This window comes from Carcharodon carcharias, chromosome 13 (genome assembly GCF_017639515.1).
Source record: "Carcharodon carcharias isolate sCarCar2 chromosome 13, sCarCar2.pri, whole genome shotgun sequence".
Classification (NCBI taxonomy): Eukaryota; Metazoa; Chordata; class Chondrichthyes; order Lamniformes; family Lamnidae; genus Carcharodon; species Carcharodon carcharias.
This window is the reverse complement of record NC_054479.1, coordinates 30,611,932-30,632,357: the sequence shown is the minus strand read 5'-3', so window position 1 is coordinate 30,632,357 and position 20,426 is coordinate 30,611,932. Positions and strand designations below refer to the sequence as shown.

The following is a 20,426-nucleotide window of genomic DNA, read 5'->3' as shown; positions in this document are numbered from 1 at the left end:
ATTTGGTGATGGCAGTTTGTATGGTGCAGGAGGTGGAAAGTATAACTAGGCAGGGAGGCTTTAATAAGGGGCTAAGTGTCACCATCTTTGAGTCAAGATTTAGTCAAATCCAGGATATCAGTTCATTGATCCACAATAAAGAATGTGGATGGTAAGGGCCTTGTTTGAGTAAACAGACATTCTAAAGGGAAATGTAGAGAATTTGCCTAAGGATCTTTACTGGGGTCTCAGCTTTTCACTAGCTAGTCTGCTGGTGGAATCCAGTGGAGCTAGAAGGCGGAAATGAAAGGTGGCATGACTATGTGACAAGAAGGAATGGAGGCAGCATCTGAAAACAGATGGAAGTAATGGGTTCAGCCATTTTCCAACACGGTAGTCAGATGGATCTGCTTCTCTTGGGCTCTATCAACAGAAGTTTATAAACATCCGCTGAAAGGTTCACTGGAACATATGATAACAGAGCACATCATGAAAAATCTGTGGGACACTTCAATCCTGGCCCATACAGTAACTGAAGACAGCCCTATTGTGGCATATACCTTGTGGTTTTCATGACATCATCTAAATAAATTAAAATAGAAGTGTACTTTAATGCCCAACTTGAGATCATGAACTACTTTCATTTATGTATTGCTGTTACACAGAGAGAATCAGGATCTAGAATTTGTTAGTCTACTTATCAATCCCTGGATAAGCTTTGTTCCTGTTTAAGTATAATTCAGATAAAAGCTAATTTTGTTTTTCTCTTTTCCTTTCTCATTATAGCAATTAACAAAACAGCTACAGGAAGAAAAACATGGTCTGGAGAAGTCCATGACTGAACTAAAAAAAAATCTGTCCCAGCTAGAGAGCCAAGTTCAAGAATATAAGGAACACCGCAGGCTTTTGGTAGCTTTCCCTGACTTAAACATGCCACCTGAAACACAGTGTGAGAGTAAGAAATTTCTATTATTTTAACATTTTGAATTAATCTAAATTATTCTGTTTGTATTAGCGGCACAAAACAAACCGACTGAAAATGTGAGAACAGTGTTCAAAATGAAATTTGCATTGTTATCCCTGTTGATTTAGGAACACTTTTTGCTGGTTTATCATTGAATACAGATGGCTAATAAGCAATTTAGGGTATAACAAGCCATTCCCATTGCAAAAGTAGTATAATACATCTACAAGCTGAAAGGGGGCTTGGCCTAAATAGCCAAGTGGTTATGGTACTGGGTTTGTAACCCTAAGCTCAAGAGTTCAAATCTCACAATGGCAAACTATGAAACAATGTAACTTCATCTGAAACAGATGGAAACGTGTTTGTACTCGAAAGAGTTACAAAGATACGTTAATTATTTAAAAGATTATCAAGAGTTCAAATCTCACAATGGCAAACTATGAAACAATGTAACTTCATCTGAAACAGATGGAAATGGGTTTGTACTCGAAAGAGTTACCAGGGGTTCTGATTCCAACATAGGATAAGCTGCATCTTTCAATATGTCCATCAATAGATGGGTAGTTATGATAACGACTGAGTTGTGACAGTGGAGATCAAGAGTTCAAATCTCACAATGGCAAACAATGTAACTTCATCTGAATAGGAACAGATGGAAATGTGTTTGTGCTCAAAAGAGTTACAAGCTGAAAGGGGGTTTGGCCTAAATAGCCAAGTGGTTATGGTACTGGGCTTATAACCCCAAGATCAAGAGTTCAAATCTCTCAATGGCAAACTATAAAACAATTTTAGGCTTGGCCTAAATAGCCAAGTTGGTATGGTACTGGGTTTGTAACCCCAAGATCAAGAGTTCAAATCTCACAATGGCAAACAATGTAACTTCATCTGAAACAGATGGAAACGGGTTTGTACTTGAAAGAGTGGCTTGGCCTAAATGGCCAAGTGGTTATGGTACTGGGTTTGTAACCCCAAGATCAAGAGTTCAAATCTCACAATGGCAAACTATGAAACAATGTAACTTCATCTGAAACAGATGGAAACAGGTTTGTACTCAAAAGAGTATCAAGAGTTCAAATCTCACAATGGCAAACTATGAAACAATGTAACTTCATCTGAAACAGATGGAAATGTGTTTGTACTCGAAAGAGTTACAAGGAAGAAAACCTTCAGATATTTAACCAGCTGATCGCCGCCATGTTGTGGTATCGGCTGGTCACTTTGACCCCTCCCCCGGACTTTGTCACAAGAATCCAGAGATTGTTAGTCGACTTCTTCTGGGACAAAAGATTGCACTGGGTCGCTGCCGAGGTTCTGAGTCTCCCGCTTAGGGAGGGTGGTCAGGCGCTAGTGTGCCTACGCACACAGGTGGCGACTTTCTGCCTTCAGACCCTGCAGCGATACCTCTACGTCGAGCCTCCTCCTAGATGGTGTGCCCTGATGACGTATTTCTTCCGTCAGGTGCACGGCCTGAATTATGACGTGCAGCTCCTGTTTATAGAACAGCTGGGCCTCGGTGGCTCCTTGCAGGCGTTGCCCGTCTTTTACCAGGACCTGATCAAAGTCTGGAAAGTGGTCGCCTCGCGACGCAGCTCTCCCCCGTCAGGAGTAGCGGCTATCATCAGAGAGCCGCTGCTCAGGAATCCGCCCCTCCGTCCTTTTCAGTGGTTGGCGGAGAGGAGGGCTGTGGCCACAGGGGTGACCAGGATCGGGGACGTGCTGGGTGGCGGAGGACTGGGCTGGATGCTCCCGCAGGAGTTGGCGCGACGCGCGTCTGTGAGTGTCCAGGTCGCAGCCGATGCCATCCAAGACCTGAGAACGGTCGTGCTCGGACCCGACGTTATTTTGGGTCTTGAGGTGGCCCAGGTGCGCGGTGGTCTTCCGTCTGAGCGTTCCCCTGTTCGGACGGAATTCCACATTGGCCCCAAGCCCCGAACCCTCCCTCGGGTGCTGGTGCCCCGCAATATGAGCCGCCTCGGGGACATGCCCTCTGTGCCTTTTGGCACGGCAAAGAGGGGCTTTTTGTACGGACTGCTGCTGCACACCTTCCATTTTCTCGCCCTTGTCCGTCGACCGGACACGCCCTGGCGTGCCTTGTTGCCGTCCGGCGGCGGAGGCCCCCGATGGGAGGCCCTCTACGGAGGTGTCCTCCCCCTTTCTATCGGGGATCTGGGTTGGAGGGTGTTGCATGCAGCAGTCCCTTATAATAAGAGGATGCATAGGTTCACGGACTCTCAGGACACATGCCCTTTTTGCGGTCTTGTGGAGTCCGTGGACCATGTATACATAGGGTGTTGTAGGCTGCACTCCCTTTTTAGTTATTTGAAAAACCTTTTATTGATGTTTTGTTTGCACTTCAGCCCCACGCTCCTGATCTGTGGGCACCCGGTGCGGAAGGGGGTCGGGAAGGAGGAGGACCTCCTCGTGAACCTGCTCCTGGGCCTGGCCAAGTTGGCAATTAACAGGTCCAGGCAGCGGGCGATCGACGGGGGAGTCCCGCCCGATTGTTTGTCCCTCTTCCGTGGCTACGTTCGCTGCCGGATGTCCCTGGAGAAGGAGCACGCGGTGTCTGCTGGCACTCTCGAGGCCTTCCATGCTCGGTGGGCACCGCGGGGACTGGGGTGTTTTGTTGACCCCTTTAATCACATTTTGATTTAAAGTTTGTAAGTTTCCTTTAAACTTTGTTCTTGGTTTTACAGCTGACCCTAATTAGGGCTGTGCCTGATTTATCCCAATTTTGTTGATTTGGTTTTCATTTAAAAGATTATCAAGAGTTCATCTTCTTAACGATCTTGTGGAGACAATTGTGGATTCAGTTGGTTTCCTGATACTGAGGAGAGAAGGTGTGTGGTGTTGCTGCTCCTCAGTGTTTCAACTGTTTCTGCTGCTGCCTTTGGGGTTGTTGCTTCTGCTGTGTGCTGCTGCTGCTGCTCCTCCAGTGCTGCTAAAGGAGAGAGAGGGAGAGAAGAGAACAGTTGCTACTGTTGCTACAGGACAGGAAGGCCAGGAGGCCAGGACTGAGTTGAAAAACAACATCCTAGGTGGGTGTCTGAACTGTGTATTTTTGTTTAAGGTGGGGGCAATTAAGGACTGTGTTTTGTAGGGGGAGGCAAGAAGACTGCCAGAGGAGTTGGGGAAGGAAGAGAGGGAGGGTGTGTGTGTGTGCTGAAACCATCTTTCTGCCACCCCTACCCCCCCAACCCAGCCCTTTTCCCAGTAAGGCCAGCAATAGCTGGTGAAGACATCGCCTCCCCCTGCCTGAAGAACATCAGGCCCCCACCCACCGTCCATCCCCCATCGAGGACACCCACCAGGACATTTACCTCTTTCCCTCCTGTGCCTCCCTGTCTTTTACTCCTCTCCCTCCTCTCCTCTCCTGCCTAAAAGAGGGGAGGTTGTTTCTACCTCTCTCCCCCACCCCCTTTCCTCCCTATATATATAAAAAGAAAAAAAACAAAATGGCCAATCCTTCCCGGGGTGGGCGTGGCTCTGGCCCTAAGGCCAATTCACCATCGCCTGTGGCCGGGCCCTCGAGGGCTAATGTGGAGGCGGTTTTGTCACCGGTGGCAGGGCCTCAAAAAAAGAAAACCTATGCGGGGGTGGCTGCTTCTGCGGCTCCAGCTGCTCCTGCTGCCCTGTCACCATTCCGCCTCCTCACCAGGGCCCTTGGGGTAAAGAGCTATGCTCACCCTGAAATGACAATACAGGCCTGCGTAAAGGCTATGGCTGGGGTCGTTGGCCCCTCAGCCATTGTAGCGGCCTCTAAAATGTATGGGAAGGCCATATTCTTCTTGAGGTCCGAGCGGGCGGTGCACCTCGCCCTGCAAAAAGGACTCACTGTGGGCGGGACTTTTCTGGCGGTGGACCCCCTTGAGGCCACCGCCCAGAGAATTATTATTTCGAACGTCCCGCCTATTCTATCCAGTGAGCTCCTCCTCCCCCACCTTAATAAATTGGGGGAGGTCAGGTCGGGGGTTGCACCAATCCCGCTCGGCCTCAAAGACTCGGCCCTCCGCCATGTGTACTCCTTCCGGCGCCAGGTATTTGTCCGCTTGGCCCAGGAGGAGTGCCTGGAGGGGGCCTTCGTTATCAATTTTGAGGGGACCGCCTATCGGGTCTTCTGGACCGTGGAGGGCGTGAGGTTCCATGCTTGTAAGGAGGCGGGGCACGTGAGGAAGAACTGCCCCGCCTCCAAGGCCACGAGCCCCACCCAAGCGGCCACGGCTGGCACCGCCCCTCCTCCCCCCGCCACCACTCCATCTCCCTCCCCGCAAGGGGAAGCGACGCCGGTGGCCACTGCCATCTCGGCTGCCGGTGAGGCGGGGGGAGAGCCCCCGCGCCGTAAGAAGGCGCAGAGGAAGACCCGCAACCTGGAGGCGGCCCCTGAAACGCCCCAAAACCCCCAAACACCTGCAAGCACCGGCTCGGGGGAAAAGACATCATCCGGCCCCGGCGTCGTGTCCGCGTGTGCTCCCGGGCCCGTGGGTGCTAAGGCGCCGAGTGCTGGGCCCGGCGTCGTCCCTGCGCGTGCTCCCGGGGCCGGCGGGGAAAGGACGCGGGACCCCGAGCCGGGGTATCTAACACCCAAAACCCAGAGGGTGGAGTGTCCGGGAGGGCTGGACAAGGAGGAGGGGGCCTCGGAAATGGAGGTCTCCCTAGCCCCCAGCCTGACCCGGAAGAGACGTCACGCTTCGGAGGAGGAGGTGGGTGATGCCCAAACTGAAGAAGTTGGGTGTGTCCCTTCCCCCGATGAAGAGGTGGTGGCGTCTCCACCAAGTAAAATCTCGCCCTGTCCTCTGGGGGAACTCAAAACCCCTGCACCGACTCCCACCACTGTTACCCCCGTCAACCTGCTGCAGTCCCCTGAACAGGGCCCCTCGGGGGTCACTGAAGGCACCTCCCTTGAGGTGGTGCCCGACTCAGGAACCCTCGATACCCCCGAGGTACCTTCTGGCTCGTCGGGGGACTGTAGCTTTCAAAATTTAAAAAATGTTAACGGGTCATTGGGTGGCGGCGAAAAGGAAGGCCTTCCCGCTCCCTCCCAAACCTTAGCACCGGGCGTTCTAGTTTTGGGTCAGGAGCTTGTCCTGAGCTCCCCGGACGACCCGGTGCCGGGAGGAGAGCGGGCATCAGAACTGCCGCTGCCCTCTGACCCAAAACCTTTAGAGGAGACCAGAGAGGACCCCTCTGGCCTTGATCCTGGGGGTGGGATCGAGGTACAGGTGGGGCCAGCTGGCAGCTCCGAATCAGCCCCCGTACTCAATGCGGTGGAGGGGTCGGAAGCTGGAGGCGACGACCTGGAGGAGGACGGGGTGTCCGTGGTGAGTGCTGGAGATTACGCTGAGTCGCTCTCAAGCGAGGCGGTGGATCCCCTGGTGCCCTCCACTGACTCCCCCCTCATCCCCCCAAGGGAACTCCGGGACTTTTTGGCGAGTCATCACGGTCGCCGAGACAGGGTTCAGTTGGCCTTGGACCGGTGGCATTCTTTTCCGCTGGTGTTCTGGTCCACTCGCGAGGCTCTCAAGTCTACTGAGTTGGATAGGAACGCGCGGCGGAGGGTCCAAACGTTTCTCGCTGGGCTCCTGAAGGAGAGGAAGGACTAAAAAGTCCTCTTCTTCTTTTTAATGACTTAAGGTGAAGGTTTGATGTACCTTTGACAACGAAGACGACTATAGCCAGCCTCAATCCGTGGCAGCAGGGCCGCACAGCGCAGGTTCCAGAACTTCTCGGTCCTCAGGGACGGGAAGTATGCGTTGTGCTTCCTGCAAGAAACCCATACCGTTCCGGGAGACGAAGCCACATGGCTCCTGGAGTGGCGAGGGGGGGTCTACATGAGTCACCTAGCCTCCAATTCTGGCGGGGTGGCTATCTTGTTGGCCCCGCATTTTCAGCCGGAGATCTTGGGGGTCAAGGAGCCGGTGCCAGGCCGGTTGCTGCACCTGACTGTGCGTCTGGGGGGGGCGGTGCTTCACTTTGTGAATGTGTACGCTCCCCTGGGCACGCAGCAGCAAGCGAGCTTCTTTGAAGAAGTGTCCACTCATCTCGGCTCCATCGACGCTGGCGAGTGCATCGTCCTCGGGGGGGATTTCAATTGCACCCTCGGGGTCCGGGACCGTCACGGTACCCCGCACTGCACGCGAGGTGTGAGTAAGTTGCGGGACCTGGTCAGGTCCTTCGACTTAGTGGACGTCTGGCGAAATCTCCATCCTGACTCCAGCGTGTTCACCTTTGTGTCACCTGGAGTCGGAGCGTCCAGACTCGACCGCCTTTACGTTTCGAAGGCGTACGTGTCCTGCGTTCCGGCTGCTTCTATACAGCAGGTTCCGTGCACGGACCACCGTCTGGTGTGGGCGGAGCTCACTTCGTTCTGCGCTCGGACGGGGTCCGCGTACTGGCATTTTAATAACCTGTTGTTGGAAGACCAGCGGTTCCTGGACTCGTTCCGTCGCTTCTGGGCCGGCTGGAGAAGGAAACGGGGAGGCTTCCCCTCCTTGAGGCTATGGTGGGACGTGGGCAAGACTCACGTCCGAGTTTTCTGTCAAGAGTACGCGAAGGGGTCGACAAAGAGACGCAAATCCAGGGTCGAGGAGTTGGAGAAGGAGGTGCTCGACCTGGAGGCACGTCTCCGTCAGCCCGACGCGGACCCGGCCCTGCGGTCGGTGTACGATGAGAAGAAGGGCGCGCTGCGGGACCTGCAACTGGTCGGGTCTCGGGGCGCGTTCGTGAGGTCGCGGATCTGTTTCCTTAAGGAGATGGACCATGGCTCTCCCTTCTTCTACTCACTGGAAAAAAGGCACGGGGTCCGTAAGCAGCTCTTTACGCTGCTGGCCGACGACGGATCCCTTGTCTCGGATCCGGAGGGCATCAGGGCCATCGCCCGAGATTACTACACTGCCCTGTTCTCTCCGGATCCGTCCAGTGAGGAAGCTTGCAGAGTTTTGTGGGAGGACCTGCCGCAGGTCGGCCCGGAGTGCGCCGGAAAGCTCGACTCCCCTATAAGTCTGGGGGAGCTGACCGGCGCACTCGACGGTCTTTCTAGGGGCAAAACCCCGGGACTAGACAGCCTGACCGTGGAGTTCTTCAGGGCATTCTGGGACATCTTGGGGAGCGACTTCGCGGGGGTCCTGGGGGAGAGCATTGCTACCGGGGAGATGCCCCTTTCGTGGCGCAGGGCCGTGATTGCCCTGCTGCCGAAGAAGGGGGATCTCCGCCTTCTTAAAAACTGGCGCCCGGTCTCCCTCCTCAGCACGGACTACAAAATCTTCGCCCGAGCCATGTCTTCTTGGCTCGGCACCGTGCTGGACCACATGATCCACCCTGACCAGTCCTACACCGTCCCAGACCGAACCATTTATGATAACATCCATCTGGTCCGGGACATCATCCACCATTCCCAGAGGGCTGGTCTGTCGAGCGCCTTCCTGTCTCTCGATCAGGAGAAGGCGTTCGACAGGGTGGATCACGACTACTTACTCGGAACTCTGCGAGCTTTCGGGTTCGGGACGCATTTTGTCGCCCGGATCCGACTTCTGTACACCGCCGCGGAGTGTCTAGTGAAGGTTAACGGGTCCCTGACGGCGCCCCTTCGCTTTGGGAGAGGGGTACGTCAGGGCTGCCCCCTGTCTGGCCAGTTGTATTCTATTTGCGTGGAGCCTTTCCTGCGCCTCTTGCGGAGGAGGTTGTCGGGATTGGTTCTGCGTGGGCTGGGCATCGGGGTGGTCCTTTCGGCTTACGCCGATGACGTGCTCCTTATGTTTAGTGACCCGGCTGACCTGCGGAGGATGCGCGAGTGCCAGGAGGTCTACTCTGCCGCTTCTTCTGCCAGGATCAACTGGGGTAAATGTTCTGGACTCCTGGTCGGTCAGTGGCAGATGGATCCCCTACCCGAGGAGCTCAGGCCTTTCACCTGGAGCAGGACCAGCCTCCTCTACCTGGGGGTCCATCTCTGCCCCGCTGAGGAATCCTGGCCGGCAAACTGGCAGGAACTGGAGACGAAAGTCACCGCTCGCCTGCGGCGCTGGACAGGACTGCTCTGAGTGCTATCTTACCGAGGTCGAGTTCTGGTCATAAACCAGCTGATCGCCGCCATGTTGTGGTATCGGCTGGTCACTTTGACCCCTCCCCCGGACTTTGTCACAAGAATCCAGAGATTGTTAGTCGACTTCTTCTGGGACAAAAGATTGCACTGGGTCGCTGCCGAGGTTCTGAGTCTCCCGCTTAGGGAGGGTGGTCAGGCGCTAGTGTGCCTACGCACACAGGTGGCGACTTTCCGCCTTCAGACCCTGCAGCGATACCTCTACGTTGAGCCTCCTCCTAGATGGTGTGCCCTGATGACGTATTTCTTCCGTCAGGTGCACGGCCTGAATTATGACGTGCAGCTCCTGTTTATAGAACAGCTGGGCCTCGGTGGCTCCTTGCAGGCGTTGCCCGTCTTTTACCAGGACCTGATCAAAGTCTGGAAAGTGGTCGCCTCGCGACGCAGCTCTCCCCCGTCAGGAGTAGCGGCTATCGTCAGAGAGCCGCTGCTCAGGAATCCGCCACTCCGTCCTTTTCAGTGGTTGGCGGAGAGGAGGGCTGTGGCCGCAGGGGTGACCAGGATCGGGGACGTGCTGGGTGGCGGAGGACTGGGCTGGATGCTCCCGCAGGAGTTGGCGCGACGCGAGTCTGTGAGTGTCCAGGTCGCAGCCGATGTCATCCAAGACCTGAGAACGGTCGTGCTCGGACCCGACGTTATTTTGGGTCTTGAGGTGGCCCAGGTGCGCGGTGGTCTTCCGTCTGAGCGTTCCCCTGTTCGGACGGAATTCCACATTGGCCCCAAGCCCCGAACCCTCCCTCAGGTGCTGGTGCCCCGCAATATGAGCCGCCTCGGGGACATGCCCTCTGTGCCTTTTGGCACGGCAAAGAGGGGCTTTTTGTACGGACTGCTGCTGCACACCTTCCATTTTCTCGCATTGTCCGTCGACTGGACACGCCCTGGCGTGCCTTGTTGCCGTCCGGCGGCGGAGGCCCTCTACGGAGGTGTCCTCCCCCTTTCTATCGGGGACCTGGGTTGGAGGGTGTTGCATGCAGCAGTCCCTTATAATAAGAGGATGCATAGGTTCACGGACTCTCAGGACACGTGCCCTTTTTGCGGTCTTGTGGAGTCCGTGGACCATGTATACATAGGGTGTTGTAGGCTGCACTCCCTTTTTAGTTATTTGAAAAACCTTTTATTGATGTTTTGTTTGCACTTCAGCCTCACGCTCCTGATCTATGGGCACCCGGTGCGGAAGGGGGTCGGGAAGGAGGAGGACCTCCTCGTGAACCTGCTCCTGGGCCTGGCCAAGTTGGCAATTAACAGGTCCAGGCAGCGGGCGATCGACGGGGGAGTCCCGCCCGATTGTCCCTCTTCCGCGGCTACGTTCGCTGCCGGATGTCCCTGGAGAAGGAGCACGCGGTGTCTGCTGGCACTCTCGAGGCCTTCCGTGCTCGGTGGGCACCGCGGGGACTGGGGTGTTTTGTTGACCCCTTTAATCACATTTTGATTTAAAGTTTGTAAGTTTCCTTTAAACTTTGTTCTTGGTTTTACAGCTGACCTGAATTAGGGGCTGTGCCTGATTTATCCCAATTTTGTTGATTTGGTTTTCATTTAAAAGATTATCACGAGTTCATCTTCTTAACGATCTCGTGGAGGCAATTGTGGATTCAGTTTGTTTCCTGATACTGAGGAGAGAAGGTGTTGGTGTTGGTGTTGCTGCTCCTCAGTGTTTCAACTGTTTCTGCTGCTGCTTTTGGGGTTGCTTCTGCTGTGTGCTGCTGCTGCTGCCCCTGCCCCTGTGGAGCAAAAGGAGAGAGAGGGAGAGAAGAAGAACAGCTTCTGTTGCTGCTTCAGGACAGGAAGGCCAGGAGGCCAGGACTGTGTCTGGAAACAACATCCTAGGTGGGTGTCCAACATTATTGTTTGTGTAAGGTGGGGGCAATAAAGGACTGTGTTTTTTAGGGGGAGGAAAGAAGACTGCAGGAAGGTTTGGGGAAGGAAGAGAGGGGGGGTGTGTGGGTGTGTGTGTGTGTGGTTAAAACCACCTTTCTGCTAACCCCCTCATCCCCCACAGCCCTTTCCCAGTAAGGCCAGCGGTGGCTGGTGAAGACATCGCCTCCCCCTGCAAGAAGATCATCAGGCCCCCACCCACCATCCATCCACCATCGAGGACACCCAACTGGACATTTACCCCTTTCCCTCCTGTGCCTCCCTGTCCTTTACTCCTCTCCCTCCTCTCCTCTCCTGTCTAAAAGAGGGGAGGTTATTTCCACCTCTCTCCCCCACCCCCTTCCCTCCCTAGGGAGGAATATATATTTAAAAAAAATATATATATAATATATATATTTTTTTTAAAAATGGCCAATCCTTCCCAGGGTGGGCGTGGCTCTGGCCCTAAGGCCAGTTCACCATCGCCTGTGGCCGGGCCCTCGAGGACTAATGTGGAGGCGGTTTTGTCACCGGTGACAGGGCCTCAAAAGAAAACCTATGTGGGGGTGGCTGCTTCTGCGGCTCCAGCTGCTCCTGCTGCCCTGTCACCATTCCGCCTCCTCACCAGGGCCCTCGGGGTAAAGAGCTATGCTCACCCTGAAATGACAGTAGAGGCCTGCGTTAAGGCTATGGCTGGGGTCGTCGGCCCCTCAGCCATTGTCGCAGCCTCTAAAATGTATGGGGAAGGCCATATTCTTCTTGAGGTCCGAGCGGGCGGTGCACCTCGCCCTGCAAAAAGGACGCACTGTGGGCGGGACTTTTCTGGCGGTGGATCCCCTTGAGGCCACCGCCCAGAGAATTATTATTTCGAACGTCCCGCCCTTTCTGTCCAGTGAGCTCCTCCTCCCCCACCTAAAAAACACAGTCCTTTATTGCCCCCACCTTACACAAACAATAAGGTTGGACACCCACCTAGGATGTTGTTTCCAGACACAGTCCTGGCCTCCTGGCCTTCCTGTCCTGAAGCAGCAACAGAATTGCACCAATCCCGCTCGGCCTCAAAGACTCAGACCTCCCCCATGTGTACTCCTTCCGGCGCCAGGTATTTGTCCGCTTGGCCCGGGAGGAGTGCCTGGAGGGGGCCTTCTCGGTTAATTTTGAGGTGACCGCCTATCGGGTCTTCTGGACCGCGGAGGGCGTGCGGTGCCATGCCTGTAAGGAGGCGGGGCACGTAAGAAAGAACTGCCCCGCCTCCAAGGCCACGAGCCCCACCCAAGCGGCCGCGGCTGGCACCGCCCCTCCTCCCCCCGCCACCACTCCATCTCCCTCCCCGCAAGGGGAAGCGACCCCGGCAGCAGCTGCCATCTCGGCTGCCGGTGAGGCGGGGGGAGAGCTTACCAGGGGTAAGAAGGCGCGGAGGAAGACCCGCAACCTGGAGGCGGCCCCTGAAACGCCCCAAAACCCCCAAACACCTGCAGGCACTGGCTCGGGGGAAAAAACATCATCCGGCCCCGGCGTCGTGTCCGCATGTGCTCCCGGGTCCGTGGGCGCTAAGGCGCCGAGTGCTGGGCCCGGCGTCGTCCCTGCGCGTGCTCCCGGGGCCGGCGGGGAAAAGACACGGGACCCCGAGCCGGGGAATCAAACATCCAAAACCCAGAGGGTGGAGTGTCCGGGAGGGCTGGACAAGGAGGAGGGGGCCTCGGAAATGGAGGTCTCCCTAGCCCCCAGCCTGACCCGGAAGAGACGTCACGCTTCGGAGGAGGAGGTGGGTGATGCCCAAACTGAAGAAGTTGGGTGTGTCCCTTCCCCCGATGAAGAGGTGGTGGCGTCTCCACCAAGTAAAATCTTGCCCTGTCCTCTGGGGGAACTCAAAACCCCTGCACCGACTCCCACCACTGTTACCTCCGTCAACCTGCTGCAGTCCCCTGAACAGGGCCCCTCGGGGGTCCCTGAAGGCACCTCCCTTGAGGTGGTGCCCAACTCAGGAACCCTCGATACCCCCGAGGTACCTTCTGGCTCGTCGGGGGACTGTAGCTTTCAAAATTTAACAAATGTTAACGGGTCATTGGGTGGCGGCGAAAAGGAGGGCCTTCCCGCTCCCTCCCAAACCTTAGCACCGGGCGTCCTAGTTTTAGGTCAGGAGCTTGTCCTGAGCTCCCCGGACGACCCGGTGCCGGGAGGAGAGCGGGCATCAGAACTGCCGCTGCCCTCTGACCCAAAACCTTTAGAGGAGACCAGAGAGGACCCCTCTGGCCTTGATCCTGGGGGTGGGATCGAGGTACAAGTGGGGCCAGCTGGCAGCTCCGAATCAGCCCCCGTACTCAATGCGGGGGAGGGGTCGGAAGCTGGAGGTGACGACCTGGAGGAGGACGGGGTGTCCGTGGTGAGCGCTGGAGATTATGCTGAGTCGCTCTCAAGCGAGGCGGTGGATCCCCTGGTGCCCTCCACTGACTCCCCCCTCATCCCTCCAAGAGAACTCCGGGACTTTTTGGCGAGTCATCGCGGTCGCCGAGACAGGGTTCAGTTGGCCTTGGACCGGTGGCATTCTTTTCCACTGGTGTTCTGGTCCACTCGCGAGGCTCTCAAGTCTCCCGAGTTGGATAGGAACGCGCGGCGGAGGGTCCAAACGTTTCTCGCTGGGCTCCTGAAGGAGAGGAAGGACTAAAAAGTCCTCTTCTTCTTTTTAATGACCTAAGGTGAAGGTTTGATGTACCTTTGACAATGAAGACGACTATAGCCAGCCTTAACATCCGCGGCAGCAGGGGCGCACAGCGCAGGTTCCAGAACTTCTCGGTCCTCAGGGACGGGAAGTATGCGTTGTGCTTCCTGCAAGAAACTTTGTGAATGTGTACGCTCCCCTGGGCACGCAGCAGCAAGCAAGCTTCTTTGAAGAAGTGTCCACTCATCTCGGCTCCATCGACGCTGGCGAGTGCATCGTCCTCGGGGGGGATTTCAATTGCACCCTCGGGGTCCGGGACCGTCACGGTACCCCGCACTGCACGCGAGGTGTGAGTAAGTTGCGGGACCTGGTCAGGTCCTTCGACTTAGTGGACGTCTGGCGAAATCTCCATCCTGACTCCAGCGTGTTCACCTTTGTGTCACCTGGAGTCGGAGCGTCCAGACTCGACCGCCTTTACGTTTCGAAGGCGTACGTGTCCTGCGTTCCGGCTGCTTCTATACAGCAGGTTCCGTGCACGGACCACCGTCTGGTGTGGGCGGAGCTCACTTCGTTCTGCGCTCGGACGGGGTCCGCGTACTGGCATTTTAATAACCTGTTGTTGGAAGACCAGCGGTTCCTGGACTCGTTCCGTCGCTTCTGGGCCGGCTGGAGAAGGAAGCGGGGAGGCTTCCCCTCCTTGAGGCTATGGTGGGACGTGGGCAAGACTCACGTCCGAGTTTTCTGTCAAGAGTACGCGAAGGGGTCGACAAAGAGACGCAAATCCAGGGTCGAGGAGTTGGAGAAGGAGGTGCTCGACCTGGAGGCACGTCTCCGTCAGCCCGACGCGGACCCGGCCCTGCGGTCGGTGTACGATGAGAAGAAGGGCGCGCTGCGGGACCTGCAACTGGTCGGGTCTCGGGGCGCGTTCGTGAGGTCGCGGATCCGGTTCCTCAAGGAGATGGACCGCGGCTCCCCCTTCTACTCACTGGAAAAAAGGCACAGGGTCCGTAAGCAGCTCTTTACGCTGCTGGCCGACGACGGATCCCTTGTCTCGGATCCGGAGGGCATCAGGGCCATCGCCCGAGATTACTACACTGCCCTGTTCTCTCCGGATCCGTCCAGTGAGGAAGCTTGCAGAGTTTTGTGGGAGGACCTGCCGCAGGTCGGCCCGGAGTGCGCCGGAAAGCTCGACTCCCCTATAAGTCTGGGGGAGCTGACCGGCGCACTCGACGGTCTTTCTAGGGGCAAAACCCCGGGACTAGACGGGCTGACCGTGGAGTTCTTCAGGGCGTTCTGGGACGTCTTGGGGAGTGACTTCGCGGGGGTCCTGGGGGAGAGCATTGCTACCGGGGAGATGCCCCTTTCGTGGCACAGGGCCGTGATTGCCCTGCTGCCGAAGAAGGGGGATCTCCGCCTTCTTAAAAACTGGCGCCCGGTCTCCCTCCTCAGCACGGACTACAAAATCTTTGCCCGAGCCATGTCTTCTCGGCTCGGCACCGTGCTGGACCACATGATCCACCCTGACCAGTCCTACACCATCCCGGACCGAACCATTTATGATAACATCCATCTGGTCCGGGACATCATCCACCATTCCCAGAGGGCTGGTCTGTCGAGCGCCTTCCTGTCTCTCGATCAGGAGAAGGCGTTCGACAGGGTAGATCACGAATACTTACTCTGAACTCTGCGAGCTTTCGGGTTCGGGACGCATTTTGTCACCCGGATCCGACTTCTGTACACCGCCGCGGAGTGTCTAGTGAAGGTTAACGGGTCCCTGACGGCGCCCCTTCGCTTTGGGAGCGGGGTACGTCAGGGCTGCCCCCTGTCTGGCCAGTTGTATTCTATTTGCGTGGAGCCTTTCCTGCGCCTCTTGCGGAGGAGGTTGTCGGGATTGGTTCTGCGCGGGCCGGGCATCGGGGGGGTCCTTTCGGCTTACGCCGATGACGTGCTCCTTATGTTTAGTGACCCGGCTGACCTGCAGAGGATGCGCGAGTGCCAGGAGGTCTACTCTGCCGCTTCTTCTGCCAGGATCAACTGGGGTAAATGTTCTGGACTCCTGGTCGGTCAGTGGCAGATGGATCCCCTACCCGAGGAGCTCAGGCCTTTCACCTGGAGCAGGACCAGCCTCCTCTACCTGGGGGTCCATCTCTGCCCCGCTGAGGAATCCTGGCCGGCAAACTGGCAGGAACTGGAGACGAAAGTCACCGCTCGCCTGTGGCGCTGGACAGGACTGCTCTGAGTGCTATCTTACCGAGGTCGAGTTCTGGTCATAAACCAGCTGATCGCCGCCATGTTGTGGTAGCGACTGGTCACTTTGACCCCTCCCCCGGACTTTGTCACAAGAATCCAGAGATTGTTAGTCGACTTCTTCTGGGACAAAAGATTGCACTGGGTCGCTGCCGAGGTTCTGAGTCTCCCGCTTAGGGAGGGTGGTCAGGCGCTAGTGTGCCTACGCACACAGGTGGCGACTTTCCGCCTTCAGACCCTGCAGCGATACCTCTACGTCGAGCCTCCTCCTAGATGGTGTGCCCTGATGACGTATTTCTTCCGTCAGGTGCACGGCCTGAATTATGACGTGCAGCTCCTGTTTATAGAACAGATGGGCCTCGGTGGCTCCTTGCAGGCGTTGCCCGTCTTTTACCAGGACCTGATCAAAGTCTGGAAAGTGGTCGCCTCGCGACGCAGCTCTCCCCCGTCAGGAGTAGCAGCTATCGTCAGAGAGCCGCTGCTCAGGAATCTGCCCCTCCGTCTTTTTCAGTGGTTGGCGGAGAGGAGGGCTGTGGCCGCAGGGGTGACCAGGATCGGGGACGTGCTGGGTGGCAGAGGACTGGGCTGGATGCTCCCGCAGGAGTTGGCGCGACGCGCATCTGTGAGTGTCCAGGTCGCAGCCGATGCCATCCAAGACCTGAGAACGGTCGTGCTCAGACCTGACGTTATTTTGGGTCTTGTGGTGGCCCAGGTGCGCGGTGGTCTTCCGTCTGAGCGTTCCCCTGTTCGGACGGAATTCCACATTGGCCCCAAGCCCCGAACCCTCCCTCGGGTGCTGGTGCCCCGCAATATGAGCCGCCTCGGGGACATGCCCTCTGTGCCTTTTGGCACGGCAAAGAGGGGCTTTTTGTACGGACTGCTGCTGCACACCTTCCATTTTCTCGCCCTTGTCCGTCGACCGGACACGCCCTGGCGTGCCTTGTTGCCGTCCGGCGGCGGAGGCCCCCGATGGGAGGCCCTCTACGGAGGTGTCCTCCCCCTTTCTATCGGGGACCTGGGTTGGAGGGTGTTGCATGCAGCAGTCCCTTATAATAAGAGGATGCATAGGTTCACGGACTCTCAGGACACATGCCCTTTTTGCAGTCTTGTGGAGTCCGTGGACCATGTATACATAGGGTGTTGTAGGCTGCACTCCCTTTTTAGTTATTTGAAAAACCTTTTATTGATGTTTTGTTTGCACTTCAGCCCCACGCTCTTGATCTATGGGCACCTGGTGCGGAAGGGGGTCGGGAAGGAGGAGGACCTCCTCGTGAACCTGCTCCTGGGCCTGGCCAAGTTGGCCATTAACAGGTCCAGGCAGCGGGCAATCGACGGGGGAGTCCCGCCCGATTGTTTGTCCCTCTTCCGTGGCTACGTTCGCTGCCGGATGTCCCTGGAGAAGGAGCACGCGGTGTCTGCTGGCACTCTCGAGGCCTTCCGTGCTCGGTGGGCACCGCGGGGACTGGGGTGTTTTGTTGACCCCTTTAATCACATTTTGATTTAAAGTTTGTAAGTTTCCTTTAAACTTTGTTCTTGGTTTTACAGCTGACCTGAATTAGGGGCTGTGCCTGATTTATCCCAATTTTGTTGATTTGGTTTTCATTTAAAAGATTATCAAGAGTTCAAATCTCACAATGGCAAACTATGAAACAATGTAATTTCATCTGAATAGGAACAGATGGAAACATGTTTGTACTCAAAAGAGTTACAAGCTAAAAGGGAAAGAGCAGCAGGCACATAGAAACACCATTACCTTAAAGCCAGATGACAACTTGACTTAGACATAAATATAGCCAGTCCTTCATGGTCACTGTGTAAAATTCTTGGAACTCCCCATCTAACAGCATTCTAGGAGTATTTTCACCACATAAACTGACTGCTTGAACTGCTGCAGTCAGTCATCACTTTCTCGAGGGAAAATAGCGATGAGCAATGCATGCTGGCTATGCTAGCAAGACCCATATCGCTAGATTTAATTTTTAAAAAATGCTCGAGAAGAACAGTTTTTCTTAAAATAAATCATGTATTCTCCCAGTGTCTCAATCTCAGAGCTATATAGATCATGAAGTTTGATGATCTGATTAGGTAGCAGATGTGGACAGGTGGGGTACCACAATCTAAATACCCCAAGGGCAGGGTTCACACTCCTTTTCAGAATGTGTCTTAGATGTGTTTGAAGAAAGGATCAGGCTCAATACTGTTATGTCCTGCACAATTGGATATCCTATTGACACTCAGGATCAAAGCTCAGATTTTGAAGTATACAATTGGACAAGGTATTGGAGAGTGACTGCTACCAGTGTAACTACACCACTAAGGGAATTGGCGTCTTCAAGACAATGAAGGGGTAAATAATGGAAAGAGGAAGAAAGTGAAACATGTAGATTGATCATGTAAGTTATCTTTGCCATAAGGGAATTTTCACTTACGCTTTAGAGTATTAGTGCAATTTATTTGTTATGTATTGACGCTCATAGGTACAGGTGATATTGCACAGGACATGGAGAAACAGTTACTAGCAAACAGCTTGCGTATCAGTATTCTAGAAGAGGAGAATTCGCGATTGAGAAGCACCCTCACAAAGTTGCAGGAAACTATGCAACAAGGAACTTTAAAGGTGAGATTTAGTAGAAATTAAATGGCTAAACCCTTCAGGCCCTTTTCCCTTTCTTCTGCCTGGTTTCTTAATTCAATCTCATTAAGTATTGTAGCTGAAGGTATTCAAACAATCAGCAGAGCCTAACTGCAGGAAAACCATCTGCTGTTTTGAAATGGTGCTGTACTGTCAAAGGCAATCTTTTTTTCGAGCAGAAACATGTCTGGCATGATACTGGTAATATTTGTAGTTCATGTGACATGATTTGCACAACAAAAAGTTGTTATACACTACTTTTTTTCTCTTTGTTTTAGATCATTCCTCAGACAAAGCTTTGGTCATCCTCAGGGCTGTCAGAAGATGAACTAAAACCTGATGGCAACGTGGGAAGGAACGAGCATAATATAGCGTAAGAGACGCTTGTCCAATATTTCCAGTGGCGGGGTGGGGTGGAAAGAAGGTGGCTTTTAATTCATCAGTATCAGTCCAGAGTAGGATTTGACTCTCAACATTACTCAATTAACCCCAACTACTAGAAAAATGGTAATGTTGCTAACCAATTTAAAAATGAGGTTTGCATATATATGAATACTAGAAAAGTAGCATGAGTAGTCATATATAAAATGTCCAATAGAGATTATTAGCCATTTGTGCTTAGCGAGGGATGGCTTGAATGTGAAAATTGCATTTGGTTTGTCCTCCAGTGTTGAAGTCTGTTTATCTGAAATACGGTGGAGAATTTTTTTTTATGGTGAAAGATAAACAAATTGCGTCACTCTTAAACATTGGGCCCTTTTACTCACACCCATGTCACTGAACCCAACGTAGCTCTTCCGCAAAATATTTGATCAAACTATACAGTGACCTTCAGTAAATCTGCAAATGTCTGTAAACATCTGAAAAATTACAATTATCTGAACAAAACCACGATGAGTCACTCTTAAACATTGGGCCCTTTTACTCACACCCATGTCACTGAACCCAACGTAGCTCTTCCGCAAAATATTTGATCAAACTATACAGTGACCTTCAGTAAATCTGCAAATGTCTGTAAACATCTGAAAAATTACAATTATCTGAACAAAACCACGATGAGAGTAATAAAGAGCGGGCATTGTGATTGTAAGAGTTCTTATGAAACTAAGTGTTAAAAGTTATGGAAAACATTGGAAATGAGTACATCAACCAGTAATTTATGAAAAAATTGTATTTTGGGATCAGATTATATTGTTTTCCCTGAAGAATTTATAACCAAATGGAGGAGCTGAAGGCAATATAGTGAGATCATGCTTTGGTTCTCTGATGGATCAGATGAGATGGGAGTTTATGCTCACCATTCTCTGCTCCATCCAGGATCCATGTATAATTATTCTATTACAGATTCCTCCTTATAATCAAAAAATGGCTGAATGGGATATTTAAATAAACAAAACATTCCTTTCCCACCTGCACAGCCCCTGTCTTCTTCTCTGAAAAAGGAATAGTTTTAATATCTCTCTAGTCCTCAATTCGCCTTTGCTCATTAGATATTGATCTAGATCCCTTAAAAAGGTGTCAGATTGATCCACATCTGCTCTCAGTATCATTTCCATAAATGTACTGGATCACAAGAAGCCAGTGCTGAAGGATAATGGTTGCAATGTGGGTCTGGAGCAGGTTGCGGAGAAGTGAAGCCAAAGAAGAATTTGTAAATGAGAAGTCTCAATTTGGAATGTTGGTAGACAGGGCTGCTGGACAAGTGGGAGCTGCTGCAGATGGCAGACTTCTGGATGAGTTGAGTTTGTAGCTCAGGCCCATGGCAAGAAAAGTTAAGGAACAGAGCAGAGTAAGTAAAGAAAATAGGGATAATGGTTTCACCATGCTGTGTGGGGGTTATGAATGGAAGAGGAAGATGTAAATGATTCTGTCGATAGACAGGAAACAGGATTTGAAACTCTGTTTTGGGTGAAACAATGCATGGTTCATCCTAAGCAAACAATAAGCCAGGGAAATTGAGTTTTTGGTGGGAACTAAATAAAATGGCTTCAGTCTTCTACAT

At 53.7% G+C, this 20,426-nt stretch overlaps 1 protein-coding gene across 2 annotated transcripts in view; it reads left to right on the top strand.

The window, feature by feature from the left end:
• The window catches only part of LOC121285915 (coiled-coil domain-containing protein 157-like), a 49,602-nt gene that overhangs the window by 24,800 nt on the left and 4,376 nt on the right, over positions 1-20,426 (top strand). For both annotated transcript variants that reach the window (XM_041202857.1, XM_041202858.1), the window contains 3 exons: positions 766-934; positions 18,270-18,409; positions 18,703-18,797. In XM_041202857.1, coding sequence (XP_041058791.1) covers positions 766-934; positions 18,270-18,409; positions 18,703-18,797 — 404 coding nt within the window. The remainder of the gene's footprint in view (positions 1-765; positions 935-18,269; positions 18,410-18,702; positions 18,798-20,426) is intronic.